At 41.6% G+C, this 14,813-nt stretch overlaps 1 protein-coding gene across 2 annotated transcripts in view; it reads right to left on the bottom strand.

The window, feature by feature from the left end:
* Positions 1 to 14,552, bottom strand: part of SOHLH2 (spermatogenesis and oogenesis specific basic helix-loop-helix 2) — a 34,699-nt gene extending 20,147 nt beyond the window's left edge. The window contains exons 1-5 of one of the 2 annotated variants that reach the window (XM_031465887.2): positions 14,349 to 14,552; positions 9,273 to 9,487; positions 2,199 to 2,260; positions 2,012 to 2,116; positions 342 to 441 (exon numbers count right to left, since the gene is read on the bottom strand). In XM_031465887.2, the coding sequence (XP_031321747.1) occupies positions 342 to 441; positions 2,012 to 2,116; positions 2,199 to 2,260; positions 9,273 to 9,487; positions 14,349 to 14,396 (530 nt within the window). In that variant the 5' untranslated portion in view covers positions 14,397 to 14,552. The remainder of the gene's footprint in view (positions 1 to 341; positions 442 to 2,011; positions 2,117 to 2,198; positions 2,261 to 9,272; positions 9,488 to 14,348) is intronic. The other variant, XM_031465888.2, reaches the window with a different exon arrangement.
* Positions 14,553 to 14,813: the final 261 nt, after the last annotated feature.

Genomic DNA, 14,813 nt, shown 5'->3' with positions numbered 1-14,813 from the left:
TTAACCCAGACTCTACACTAACGTGTCCAGTGATGGGTAACTTACTGCCTTATAATTCAACCTGCTCCTCCGTGGTCAACTGTGATTGTCACAAAGTGCTTCCTTATATTGAGCTGACAACTTCTGTAATGTGTATTCATCGTGCCAGCTCAGGATTCTGAAATACAGAACAAGCTGCACCCCTCTTTCACAAAATAGCTATTAAGAATTCTTTGGCACCACCCTCAGCACTTGAGCTGGTGTTCCACAATTAGTAAGTTCTCCAGAAATTTTTAATGAAATGTATACGGTAAAAATTGCTATTATGAAAAAGTGAAAAAAAAAAAACCCAAAAAACTAACCAAGCAAACAGATCAGTAGAAAAATATCCCCGGTGTTCACTGCAGGACCTCGGCAGGGGCGATTCAGGTTTTTCAGGCTTCATAAAAATTTCATTCTTAACTGCAAGTTTTAAAAGAGGGACCACTTTAATAAAGCATGAAGCTACCCAAGTGAGAAAACTAAAATACTACATACAATTTACCCTAGGACATCCTCTTTCAACCAGATTCTACTTAGTGATAGGTGTGCTTAAAATGCATTCAACTGAGTTTATTAAGTTCTTATTTACAGGTAAATGTCAGAGATAGAAAATACATATGAGTCTTCATTAAGCAGCTGCACTGTCAAAATATAGCATCTGATGGTTGTGTTGCTTTTTTGTTTGGGGTTTTTTTGTTTTGTTTTGTTTTTGCAGCTGCTCATCCTCTAAGCTGACTGGAGACGACGTGGTTATGACCAACAGGAAGGGTGCCGGCCAGCTGGTGATGAGCAGCTGCTCCATTTCCACTGAGAAGCAAAATGAGAAGAGGTTGCAAAAAGGAGTCTGGTCATGATGGTCAGCCATCTCCATGAAGAACTCTGAAACCTGCAGGGAGCCACTGGAATGTTACAAAACAGACTCACTCATCTTCCCTAAATACTGAAAAAGAACTTTTTAAAAAGGAGGGGTGTACTGAATCTTCTATCATCTGGAGCATGAGCTTATACACAGTAATCCCATAATCCCAAAAATGTCTTTCAGGCTCATTTTTAAGAAAAATATCTTAGAAGGGAGGGTATAGCTCAAGCGGTAGAGCGCATGCTTAGCACGCACGAGGTCCTGGGTTCAATCCCCGATACTTCCTCTAAAAATAAATAAATAAACCTAATTATATCCCCCCCACCAAAAAAAATTAAAAATGAAAATAAAAAGTTTTAAAATAAGAAAAAATCTTAATTTAAAAAGATTTCCTACTAGTAACCTCGGCCTAGAAAAACTATAAATAGTCACTGACCAACTATTCCACTTGAATTCAATTTCTGAAATTGGAGTCTGTCCTTTTACAAGCCAGATAAAAGCTAATTTAATTATCTTAACTGTTTAGATGCTGGCGATACACATAACACAATATAGGTGAAGAGTTTAGAAATGTGGGGTCTCATTGAAGCATCGACACTAATTATCTGTGTCTATAAATCTAGAACAGAAAAGGATAACCATCCTTTTAAATTAAAGAAGTAACATAATACAGGCAAGTGTTTTGCAAAAGCACAAAGTACCGTAAGATTCAAGGTGAATGGCCCTGACTTTTAGACAATCACACAACAACATAGCATGAATAATTCCATATAAATGACTAAGAAATGATGGCAGGCTACAAACAAAACAAAATGAAACAAAACAAAAAAACCTCTGTGCCTAACCACTAAACTGTATTTATCCTTGTACAACACATTTTAAATCCTTGAAGACATAACTTTTTCTTCACGGGTAGAGGACATATGTTTCCCTTTACTTTGTTTACACTTGTTTTCTTCAGACTATGATTAATAAGGATTACATGTTCCTTACAGCACACAGCGTACAGTTAGTTAATACTTAGCAAATAAAAGGTACAAGTGGAAAACCAACTTAAAAATGTATAAATACTGTTTTTGTGGAATTTTAATTAGAATTTTTCAAACCTCTGGAAACTTGTTTTTCACTCACCAGTGCTGCAGAAGTATGTTTTCCAGTATTTTACCACAACAGTCATTTTTTCCATTGTTAGTGGTTCAGTTAATGTAATATCAGCTTCGTGCCCTGAAATACAACCTAAGAATCTTTGTATTAAATACTGATCTTACGACTTCTATTTGGGGAAAAAAACCAAATAATATATCCAGCAGGCACATACCTTTAAAATTCTCAGGAATTATAAAAACAAATAGCAAATGTGTATTTTTTTTCTTGCCAAATCTGAAAAGGAAAACAACGTCAAGATGAAACAAAATCATCATTCAAAAAACTGGGCTTCAAAAATATAGCCTATTAGGAACTAACTACACTAGAGTGATTTTCTTTATTTCATTGGAATTTAAAATGGTGGTATTAATATGGAAATCTAGTGGAAGTAGCATCACAAATCAGTGAGGGGAAAGATGGGCCACTGTTTTGTTTTTACAGCTTACAAGAAAAGAGATTGCAGTTTTATTTCATGCAATTGCATAAAGAGGGTTCTGAAGTGTGTGGCTGGGGTAGACAGTACAGTTAAAGACTATTCAAGAAATACAAAGGAAGGGGATACTTCCATGAAACTAATATTTGGTTTAAAGCTTTATTTATTATAGATGCTATAGTTTCTCCATTTCAGTTTAATGGGCAAGAAAATCCAAATTCTGAGTTCATAGTCAAACCCCTGGTTTCTCTGAGCAGGAGTCCACTCTGTTGATAAGAACAGTCTTTTTACGTTCATATCTATGGCAACCACTAATGCCTGGCTCTTCACAACTGGGGAAGGGGTGAGAAAATAGGTGACTTTTAAAAAAGAAGCCTTTAATGTTAGAATAATTTTATATTTACAGACATGTATGAAAGTAGTAGAGTTCCCATATATCCCAAACCCAATTTCCTATACAGCTAACACCTAACATTAGCTTGGCAAATTCTTTACAAAGAATGAGCCACTATTGATATGTTATTATTAATTTAAGTTCATTCTTTATTCTGAATTTCTTAGTTTTTCTTAATGTACTTTTTTTTTGTATGCCAGGATCCTACATCACATTCGGTCATTATGTCTCCCTTAGGTAACACCGCGACACTTGTGCTGACTTCGTTTTTGACGATCTTGACAGTTTTGAGAATACTGCTCAGGGAATTGGTAGGCTGTAAGATGGACCACTTTCATTCTTGCTTTAAGAAAAAATGAGCCAAAATCTTATCCAGATTCTTGATCTCACCACCAATTTACAAGAAATTTAAGGAAAAGAGGAATATTTAGAAGACTGCTATGAGGACATCAGCAAAATCCAGAACATGGGAGTTCTGTAAGACAAATGACCCCTTTAAAAAATACATAAATAAAGAGCAAGGCAAAGAGAAAAAAATCAAAGGGAAGGGAAAATTGAATCCTGATTTGTATAAACTCACAGTTTAAAAAAGAAATCATAGATAAACAAGAGAAATTTGAACACTGATTGGATATCTGACAACATTGTTACTGATATTTAGGTGATATTGGTATTGTGGTTATTTTTTTAAGACTCTCTGCCTTAGAGAGGTACTTATTCAAGTATTTATGGATGAAAGGAAATGATGTCTTAGATTTGCTTTAAAATAATCCACCAGTGAGCAGGGGTGGGAGGGTGGAGAAGGAGGTGTGGGAGAGGGCAGAGGTGAAACAGGACTGGCCATACGTCGACAACCACGAAAGCTGCACTGTGGACACACAAAGTTCCATTTACTATTCTCTCTCCTTTCATAAGCTTGAAAATTTCCAAAATAATTTTTTTAATTGTAGCATTATTGTTCGCTACACTTAGGAGTTTAATAAATTGGAATTTCTGATAGTTTGGTGGATACTGAGCATTGGCATTAGCTAAAAGAAAGTGATTTTCCAAGGAGAATAATACTGTGAACCAGACTTTAAAGAGAACAGCTAAAGCTGTCTAAGACAAACTATTCTTAAATATGTAAAGCATCATTTATTAGTATATGGTCATATATACAGATGCTATTTATTCCTTAAAACAAGATCTGGAAGGACCCCACAATGCATAATATTGTTCAGTGATCTTACACGTGCATTTGAAAGTAAGTGTACAATTATTCTACATTCCAAATTACATTGCATATAATTTATAGATCTGAGTCATATATACATACTAAGAACGTGCTAGGTACCAGACACCGCGCCAGGCTCCGGGGGATATCGTGGACAGGCAGGAAGACAAGGTCCCTGCCCTCACAGAGTTAGCACTTTCTAGGGGAGGACAACTCTGAACAAATTACTCTAGAGAAGTAATTAAGTGGCCAAGTGTGTGCCCTGCTGCTCAGGAAAGCCTCAGGGCCCAAGGGGAGCACAGGCCTGGGCACCCACCTGCCCTGCAGCCTCAGGGAGGTGCCCCGGTCTGTGGCTGGCCAGGCAGCAGCCAAGCCAAAGGCAATGGCTGGGGGAGGGCAGGAAGCAGAAACAAAAAACATTTTACAGATTCACAAAGTAGTACATTATCAAAAATAAAAACATTCTAGAATTAGGGAAATTAAAAAACCAGATTCTTTGCTTTTAGAAATAATCCTGTGGGTTTTTTAAATTTTGTAAATTGATTTTACTGACAGGAAAATACGTTAGATTTGGGTATATGGATTTTTATGCCCTGAGGACTTTCAAATTTCAAGCTTTACATCAGAGTGAGTCGGGATTCTGGGATTTTTGTCATTAGCACAGAATCAATTACCAACTCAAACACTTGCCCTGCCAGTGAAGCCCTAATGGTGCAGGAACCCAGGAATCAATACAGCTCCCAGAATCCAACTCTCTGGTCTAGAGCTCAGCTTCTCATTCACATTCTCCACAATCAATAAGCTAAAAGAGTTTCTAGTTTCCAGGATCACAAAAAAAAAAAAAAAAAAAAAAAAAAAAAAGTCCTCTTTCTAATGAATGAATGTTCCTTAAAACAAAACTAAGTGATACAAAAACACAACAAAAATTTCTTTTATTCACCCAACTAAAGCCACTTCTTTCATATAGCAAAGCCAAACTGCAGGTTCTGAGGCCTTATGAGTACCTTCTCAACTGAGGTCTGCTAGGTTTTAAAAATTTGCATTTCTCTGGAGGACAATTTATTTCTCCTCCTGTTTCACAGAATACGCTGTTCAAATGACATTATGGTTCCTGAGACTATAGTCCACACAGAGATTACAGATACTCCTGTGTGTGTCCCCTGTACTGTCTGGAACCGGAAGCCACCATAAGCTCAAATGCAGCCGGGCCCATCCCCAGTCTTGTCCCCAACCCCAAGTCTGGTCCCTTGGTAGCGGGAATAAAAAAGATCACATAAAAGTGTTTTAAGCTGAGTTGTACACTCTGATGATCAAAGAACCTCAGGAAAGCCCTGGCTGGCCTCTGAAATCTATCATCTAATAAGAGGACCAAAAGGTTCTTATAAGTCCCTATGAAGCCAGAGGAAATTTCTAAATGCACTTCCTTTATAGCCACGAGGACTTCAAAGGGCAAAAGCTGGTGTCATTTTGGGGTTGTGGCCATCCTGAGTACTGTAATCCATTATGCTACTTGTGGGCCCAATGCAGCTGAAATAACCTGGTGTGGCCTACTGGGGACTTGCAACAAATAACATCCTTTGTTAATTACTTAATTAAAACAACTGTTTTCATGAGAAAATTGAGTTTTACTACAAATATTAAAACACTGAGTTCACTTGCTACTAATATGGCTCCTGCAATAAAATGCAGTACAGTTTTGAGTTTGTTTTGGTCAATAGTGAAGGTTGTGTGCCCTGCCTCCACTATGCTTTTGTCAGAAGAGTTTGTGCTGTGACCCTCCTAAGTCAGGTTCGCCACATGAAGTGATGCTAGAAACAATAACCATCTAGAATTTTCCCCAGTTCCTATTTACAGAAGAATTTTTTTTTAGTAGAACTACTTAGGTGTTTTATTGTTACAGTGTTTACTGTCAAGTACTTGGCCATGCAGAATGTGGCTAATCAGAGTTACTGAGCTGCACTGCCAAATCAAGGATGCTCTGGAATTAGAGACACAATAGGACAACTTGTTAGATCTCTGTGGCTCACAAGACTGGGTTTTCTTAGTTAAGTAGTGAGTGAACTGATCAGACAATTGAACCTACATGGGGAAAAATGAGATCAGATTCAAACTTGCAGACTGAGCAGACTGAACCACATTCTGTGTTCCTTTCCTATTGCCAAGCAGAGTTTGAAGAGCTGCAGAGACATTTTTTTTTTAAATCCCAGTGCCAAACAGGATCCACTCACTGTTAATGAGTTTGAAACACACTTTAACGTTCCATCCGGCCTTTGTAAGAGAAAGTGTCAGGATGCATCTGAATTATCAAGTGTCTGCCCTTTGAATGTGGCTCAATTTTGAGAACTAACCTGAGCCAAGTCAAATACTCCTAGAATTGTGGAGCCAAGCATATGACTCCTAAGATCATCTTAAAATATTTTACCGCTGGGTGGTGTCTGAGTTCACCTGGCTCAATAAAAATGTATTCATGAAATGAAATCAAGTTAGGGAGTAGCACTAGATTGTTAACCTATGATGGAGATGTGCCGTAATTCTTGAGGATGTCTGACTATAAAGTACCAATATTTATATGAATGATTAAAACTGATTAATGATTAGCTCTAAGCTGAAACCACAGTTCTTTTATAAGAATAAATTGTAAAATCTTTTTTAAGGAAGTTGCATACATTTTATCCTAAAATAAGCTTAGTATGATAGCTAACAGACTGTATTCCATTATTATTTTCAATAGAAATCCCTATGTTTTATAGTTAGGCATAGATCAGTGACCATGTGCTCTGATATGGAAAATAAATGTGGACATTTTTACTCTACATTAAGTTCTTCACTCATGGCGGGGCATATAAAGTGCCCAGAGGGAGAAGAATAAGGTAAAATCTCACATACTTTCCTGAACTTATCCAGATTTTGAGGTATTACAAAACAACAACAAAGATCTAAGCAGGGAAAAAAAAAAACTAAAATACTGCACAAAAAAAATAAACCAAGACTCTTCATCTTGGCTTAGTCATTAAATGTTAGCCAAATCTCAAAAGACAGAGTGCTCTAGGAAAGATAAATGTTCAATTGCCTTACAAATGCAGTAGTATGTTTATAAGATTCATTATCCTAAGAAAAACTGTAACCTCAAAATGTAAACATGCTCCACAAAGGTTTAAATAACCCATAAGTCATGAACTCATAATGGTTCTGAGGGCAAGAAAGGAAATTTCAGAGGGATTTTCAGTCTCTAAGTGCAGCATCGTGAAAGGCAAAGCTTCCACAAAGAAAGCTCTGCCCCCTTTTCAGAGAGGAACACGAAAGCCAGAACTCATATCTGCCCTAGAATGGCATTTCTCCCACTTGCCCACAGAGTCGCTCACCCACACCTCGAGAAAACTATTGAATACCTGCTATTTCCAGAGCTATGCTGGATATAGGAACAGTGTAATGAGACAGAAAAAAAGACAGAAAACCAAATCCAGGTGTATTCCACAAATTATCCTTTTTTTCCCCTTCAAACAAATGCTGTTAGAACAAAATAACAGAACTAGATGCATGTCTGTACATTTAGTTCCTTTGGCTACCTTCTTTCCCCTGCTAACACATCTTAAGCCGTGCTATTCAGAGCAAAGAAAGCAGCTGCGGGGAGGATCCACAGAGGTGAGTATCAGACAGAAGTTCTCTCCTCTAACCTCCAGCTCCTAGTAATTGTGACTAGACACAAAGCTTGCTCTCCAGCAGAACTTTAATCTCATCCTGTTCAAAATGTAGCTTCAGTCATGGGCAAACACAAAGCCTTTACCACATTTGGAGAGGCACAGCTAGAATCCTGCTCTTGGAATAAGGAGAGATTAGCCCCAATAGCCTGTCCAGCGATACGTTTAGTTTAGTTTAAGTCTGGCATCTCTTGAGTCTCAGGGGTGTAAGAGGGGCTTCAATACAGAAGCCAAATAATCACACACTTTTAGAAAGAACATGGAAGGAAGAGTAAAGAGTTCTAGTCCGAGTTTTGTGAAAACAAGCCACATGGTCGCAGGCAAGTCACTCACTTCAGCTTCACGTTTCTAACCTGACAGGTAGGGATGATGAAGCCCTGCTCTACCTCCCTCAAAGATCTGTTATGAAATTTTTAAAATACTATACAAATGAGAGATTACTGTAAGTCTCCAAGGAGAGGTACTCTAACTATAGGAGATTTTTTTTAAAGGTATGTTTATAAAATAGGCACATCTTCAGAAGGAAGACAGTTCACAACAACGCTGTGGAAGTGAAATCCACTTTGAGGTAGCTTGCCTGTTCGGTCCAGAGTTCTATTCCCAGGAGAAAGCTACAAGAAATGTACAAGACCAACTGTTCTAAGAAACCCCAGGAGCAGTGTCTGACTGTCTGTCTGTAACAAGTAACGTAGTGGCTCTGGCCTCTTCCCAGTCCAACCTTTCTTATCCCAAACATAATTTGCTTGCTCCTTTCTATTCTGGGATCACAGGATTCCTCTGAACTTTGTCCTTTAGTCTAGAAAGACCTGTCCTATAATTATAAGAAGTCCTTAGATAGTCCAATATTATCTATAATTTTGCTTCATTAAGTTTTCTCATAGAAGGGAAGCAAATTCATTCTCATCTAAGCCTGCTTAAAAACATCCTCAATGTCTCAAAATCCTATGTAGTCAGGCAAGGAGGAACCTAACACTTCCACCACTAGACTCCAGATCCCTAGAGCTGAGTGGGTCAAACGGAAGCAGAACTTCTATGGAACTGCCGGATGAAACAAGGATAACGGACGTGGTTTTAACCTGGACTCTGCGACATCTCTTGAAAGCAGTATCTTCGGTCCACCGCTATCATGAGTTACGAGGACCCATCCGCTTTAGCATCTGCTAGAACAACTAATGAAGTCTGAAAAGATATGCCATTTTAATGACATAGTTACTAAAAAGGAGTACCCATGGAATTAAGGGAAGCATTATATACCAAATAAATTTCTATGACCAATTAATTCTCATATCCTCACCCACACCTATTGCTTTTTAAGTTAAAATGATAATTCCTATAATAGTATGTCAAACTGTCTACAAAAATAAAGACATGTATAGAGATTCTGCCCTTGAAAATATCCCTCATCTTAAAGTTTAAAGTAAATACAGCATCGTATGGAAGGATTTTTTAGAAGTGGGTTTTAATAAAAACTATTCTAAAGATACAGCATGAAGGTTTTTGGAGCTTACCTAATCAATTTGACAGCATCCAGCTCCTCGGTGTTTGTGAGCGAAGCCGCCTTCAGGAAAGCCATGTTGAACGTGCAGTCACCCAGAAGTGCTGCTGCCTGCTTCGTATCACTCGTGGTGATGGTGACTTTTGTTGTATTTGAAAAGCATTTCCGTACGATGTCAGCCAGGTGCTGAACAGTGAAATCGCCAACTAGTAAGAGGTCTATTTTTGACTGAAAGAGAAGGAGAAAAAGCAGAAGCACCACACAGTTCATCTCTGGGTGTAGAGAACATGTCATGAATGGGTGCTTCATTCTGATGGATTTCCTCTTTTTTGGTAATTCTTCATAACCCACTATTTTTAGGATATGATATCCTCTCTGAAGACACAAGTTAGAAATTTTTAACGTTTTTCCTATCCCCTTAATAATCTGTTCCTGGAATAGTTGTCTGGCGATCCTTGGTTATCCAAACAAATAGGAATCAACTTGTACGAGCAGTTTCCCCTGAAGGTGGACAGGTCTGTTTCCCCAGTAGCTGTTTCTTTTAAAGGGACCACTGGCTGTGGGTTTGGTGTGAGTGGGAGGGACAGTGGAAACAAAGGCTGGAGAGCAGAGAGGTTGGGACCAGCTATTTGTCAAAATAAAGGCAGGCTTCCCTCTGAAAACCAAGCACTTTGGTTTATTTCCCTCCTGGGCAGAGCTGCTTTTCCTTTAATCCTTGTCAGTTGTAGAGGTCTGGGAACTACCAACACCAGGAACCTACGTCCCACAGATAGTTCATTTTCTTTAGAAAGAGCAATGCCTGGTTTGGTTCCTGGGTTAAGAGTCACTTTGCCCTAGCTGCAGCAGGAGTCTGCTGGGACCGTCTGGGGGTAAAGAAATCCAGGGCCCCAGCTGGCCCAGGTGTTCTGCCCACAGCTAATTCTTTATCAGGGAAGTGCCCTCAGGCCCATTTCATCTTTGTTTCTGCTAATATTCTGCCTAGACTATCACTAGAATTACTTTACTTCTGTGTGTCTTTTCTTCTCCATGTCTTTTAAGCTGTGGTTTTTCTGCTTTTGTTTTAGTACCAATTTGATCCCATCTGCTTTCTAAATTTCAAGCTTTCCTGTGGGTTTCTTTCTTTCTTTTTTAATGTTCAAAGAGAGCTGTTTCGTTCAGACCAAGATCCCTATGCATCGCACTTAGTTGTTATATTTCCTTGGTCTTTTAATTTAGAATACCCCCCTCCTTTCTTTTCAGTGATATTTACTGGCTGGAGGTATCAGCACATAGTTAAGCATCTCCTGCCGCAGAGACGGAGGTGGCTGGAACATTGCCAGGTGTGTTCAATCATCTTCATGAGCCAATCCCACCCACGTACCCCACCCTATTTTAAACAATAAAAATTCAAACTCCTTAGCATGGTCTATCATAGCCTACTATCAACCATGTCACTAGCTTCATTTCCTTCTACGTTCTAGGAAGACAGCGTAACACTCTCATAGGAGCTTTGAAATTTGGAATTTCTGCAGTAGAGAGTATCAGGAACTGTCTAGAGTGTTTCCTTTTCATTCTACCAACATTCCTCATTTCTAGTGGTACTTTTGGCACAATGTGGGATGCTAAGCCATCGTGATGGTTTTGAGTGAAGAGTGTGAATCTCCACCACAGCACAGATTTCTTCTATGCCATTACATCCCCTTGTGAACCAAATGCTGAGCACTGAAACAGTTATTAAGAAATGGTCATAAAAGAAGTAATTGCATTTTTGTTTTTTAATTTACCTGGTTAACTGAAGCAACCTATGAATGTCCAAAACTAACCTTCCTGCTACAGATAGGGAGCCCATTTAATTTACTTTCCAAACAGAGACATTTGAGAATGAAAGGGGGTGCTATTAATAATTACACTAAAAATACATATAAACCGGGATGTCCTGGGCTATGATCACTTGTAAAACATTTCTATTAGAAAGATTTATTTTCTTTTTCCTTTAAAACCTCCTGCCACATTTATGCATCTGCTTAAATCTGTTTGATATCTATGTCCTCTCGCCGTAGATACTTGTTGAGCCCCTACTACAGGGCGGACGCTGTGCTGGAAATTCTAAGTGAACAGACAGGCTCTCTGCCCTCATGGGGCTGACATTCCAGTAGTCTTTTTTTTTTTTTTTTTTTTTTTTTTTTCTGCTGACAAAGTATGGCTTTCAATCCTTGGAACCCACAGGGAGAATCGTGGATGAGTCTCAGTTCTACCAAAGCTGTTACTGATTCCTTTTTAACAGTTCGACAGCATCTGCCCCCAGTCCCCATCCAGCCACTTGCTAGAGACTCTGAGTAAGATGCTTATGTGATCCTCATCTGGGGGATGATAATACTTACATCACAAGACTGCCGTTAGGAGGAATGTTTGTACAATGCCCTGTAGGTGGTAGCTACTGCCCAGTGTTCTCAGGTAGTACCGAACCTGATCACAGAACCTATCAAATCAACCTGATGGGGCGGTGGGGACAGGAGAGGCAGAATTGGAGGGAAAATGTGTCCACATCTGGCAGTAAAAAAAAAAAAAAAGCCCTCAATCAAACTGCTCTCTGCATGACTTGAGCCCCAGAGCTTGGGAAACAGGGCCTGCTGAGAAGCAAAGGTAAATTTTGAATAAGAAGCATCAGCTGCTGACTTGAACCCTTCCCTAGCTAGCACCTCGTGCTTCTGGCTGCAACATTCCCCTCAGAGGCCAGTTCCCAATTTCTCCAGAATCTCTCAGCTAGTCTTGTGGAGAAAAGTCAAGAGTGAGTTTTGAGGGACAGAACCCAGGTACCGGGGAGTGAGGAGAGCCTGAGAGGAGGCGGAAAGAGATCCAGGAAGAAAGCAGCAGCGCAGCATCACTAACCAGCCCTTCTGCGCAGAGCCTGGCACAGGACACAGGGCAGGAAATAACGCTGCTCTAGAAAGAACTGATTTGCTCTCGTGACAAAGGCTTCCTTCTCTGCCAGACAAAATCAGTGCCATAGCACACGAGTAATGTTTACAATCAGACAAATCAGAATGCTGCCCTAGTCCACTGGCCCCAAGTCACTCAAATTAACTAAACAGCTTCTAATCAAATTTGAGTATTTATAGAGTTAAAAAAAACTTGCTGATAGTGTAATATGAGAACAGGTGATGAGAAGGACCCACTGGTAAGAATAAAAGGAAAATGAATAAAAATAAATAAAACTTTCTAGTACATTCGGCTCTGGAACACTGACTTTAGTACCTCTAAGAGCTTCACCTGTGAAGGCCACAACTTGAACCGATACTAGACTTCATTTGGCGAAATTTTTTTCCTATTTGAATTGCTTACTACACTTTTTTTTAAACAAAAGCAATACATATTCATTACGAAAGATTGAAAAATTCAAAAAAGTCTGGAGAGAAAATTCAAAGCATCTGTAATTTCATCACTCAGGGACATACACCACCACCATCTGGGTGCAGACCGCTTTAGTGTGGACAGTTTTTACAATGCGACGGCATAGTCATCTTTATCCCCTCCGTTTCTGAGATCACAGGAGCACACAGGGCCCTCCACTCTGTAGGTTTTTAAACGCTGGATTTCCATTTGCAGTCTGTGGTAGGCGAAACCCTTCATTAGTAACAGCAGATGCTGAAGTGCTTAACGCAAATCACCCCTACGTTTTAGCGAGTCGTTATTTACGTGGCTCTTATCACGGGGAGCAGCGCTGACAATCAGCAGCAGCTGCGTGGGCTGAGGCCCTCACCGGGCGGTGCGTGGCCCCCAGGTTCCCCAAGAGTCAAGGGATTTAAGCAGCTCTATCTGGAGAAACTGAGCGAGCTCCGCTTCCAAAGCAAATAAAAGGTTCTTTGGGGCTTCAGACTCTTTGAAGGACGGGAAGCTACAATTATTTATGTACTACTCGATAATCTGATATTTTATTCAGAGCTCCATTTTGTGCAGCGTGGCCTAATCCTGCACGATAAAATACTATTTTTCCTTTTGAGTTTAAATAGGTGCCTCTATTCTGAAATAATTAAAATCTCTTAAAACGGGTCCACTTCAAAGTGGTAGTAATTGCGTGCAGAAAGCTGCTCCTTACCAAGCAAGGAGATTTAACTATGCAGAACATTCTAAGGGGTAACAAAACTTCACGCGGCCCAAACGGTTTCCCTCTCATATTTATCAATATACATGGAGTACTCAGTACGAAGAAAGCCAAGACGAGTTTGCCTCGCTTCCTGGGGTGGGGTAAGGCGGTTTGTTCATGCTTTTTTCCTAGTAGACTGCTAATCACCTTTCATTTTTATCTCAGTCACAAAAAAAGGGTCCCGTGCTTCTGCTGACAAGATGATAAACAAGGTGCTTTCAAAAGAGGCCAGGGGGCTTTCTGATTTCTAAGGAGGGGGAGAGGATGCATGAAGAGGGCAGATGCGTTTTCCCGTCCATGGCGCCATGGTGTGGTGTCTACACCCGTCTGCCATTTGGGTGTCAGCGCGCGGAGGGCCGGGCACGGACACCTGGGGACATCTTGCCAGCGAGCAAAATGAAAAAAGGCACGCCAAGCTGTGCAGACAAGAAAGCTTAAGACAACTTTCCCATATGCCATGTTGAATAAACTTTCCTATATTCACACTGAAACGTGTTAAATCAACTCTCCCACATTCAGACTAAAACCAAGATTGTTGTTCACGTTAATACTGCCACCAGCCCGAACATCTAACCTACTACGTCCTGCTCCCAGATAGCCCCACCCACGGTCTTGTGCTGGAAGTTTTGGGCTGGGGAGGGTCAAGGGCTCGAGAGGGTGACTCGGTGACACAGTTCGGTCCCCTTTCCGCCTCAGGCCTCAGCTCTTAGGGGCACTGAGTGCGTCCCCGACCTCGAGGTGGTCAGGCGCCGGGCGTGCGGCTCCAGGAGAAGGGCGGGCCTCCAGGGCAGGCTCGCGCCCCGCAGGGCCCCCCAGGCCGCCGCGCTCAGGGCCGTCCCGGCGACGAGCAGGTCCGCGCCCGGCTGACTGGGCTGCGCCGCCCGACGGGGTCCCCGCGCCCGCCCGCGCGCGGTTATAAACGCAGCAGCCTCCGCTCCCTCCGCCGCAGTCGCCGCCGCCGCTTACCTGCCCAGGGATTTGGCCGAGCTCCGCGCCGATAATTGAGGCCGCCATGGCCCGATGCCCACGTGTGGGACGTGGGACAGGCTCCCCGCGGGAGGAGCTCGCCAGCCCGCGCGCCGCGTCCGCCGCGCAAATGGCTCCGGGCCCGCAGCTGCGGGGCGCCCGCCCCCGGCCCGCCTTAAAGTGACCCTGCCGCCCGCTGCTGCTCCCGAGGGGTCTCTGCAGGACCCGGGGCAGGGGGAGGACTTCCGGGAGGGGGGACCCGGGGGATGGGGATAGGCTGCACAAGGTGCCCTGCAGCTCCTTGGGAGGCCCCGTCATTGGCACACTGCCCACCCAGAGTTCCCATTTCCCGTACCTCGGGGACATCACACAGCTCAGGACTTCGGCGGAACCGCCACTCCCCCTGGGAGCAAGGGCTCCTCCAAAAGACTTCACTGTCTCAAGGGAAAGCTTTCAGGTTTAAAT

Source organism: Camelus dromedarius, chromosome 13 (genome assembly GCF_036321535.1).
Source record: "Camelus dromedarius isolate mCamDro1 chromosome 13, mCamDro1.pat, whole genome shotgun sequence".
NCBI lineage: Eukaryota > Metazoa > Chordata > Mammalia > Artiodactyla > Camelidae > Camelus > Camelus dromedarius.
Note: the sequence above shows the minus strand (reverse complement) of the source record. Positions and strands in the feature narration are given on the sequence as shown.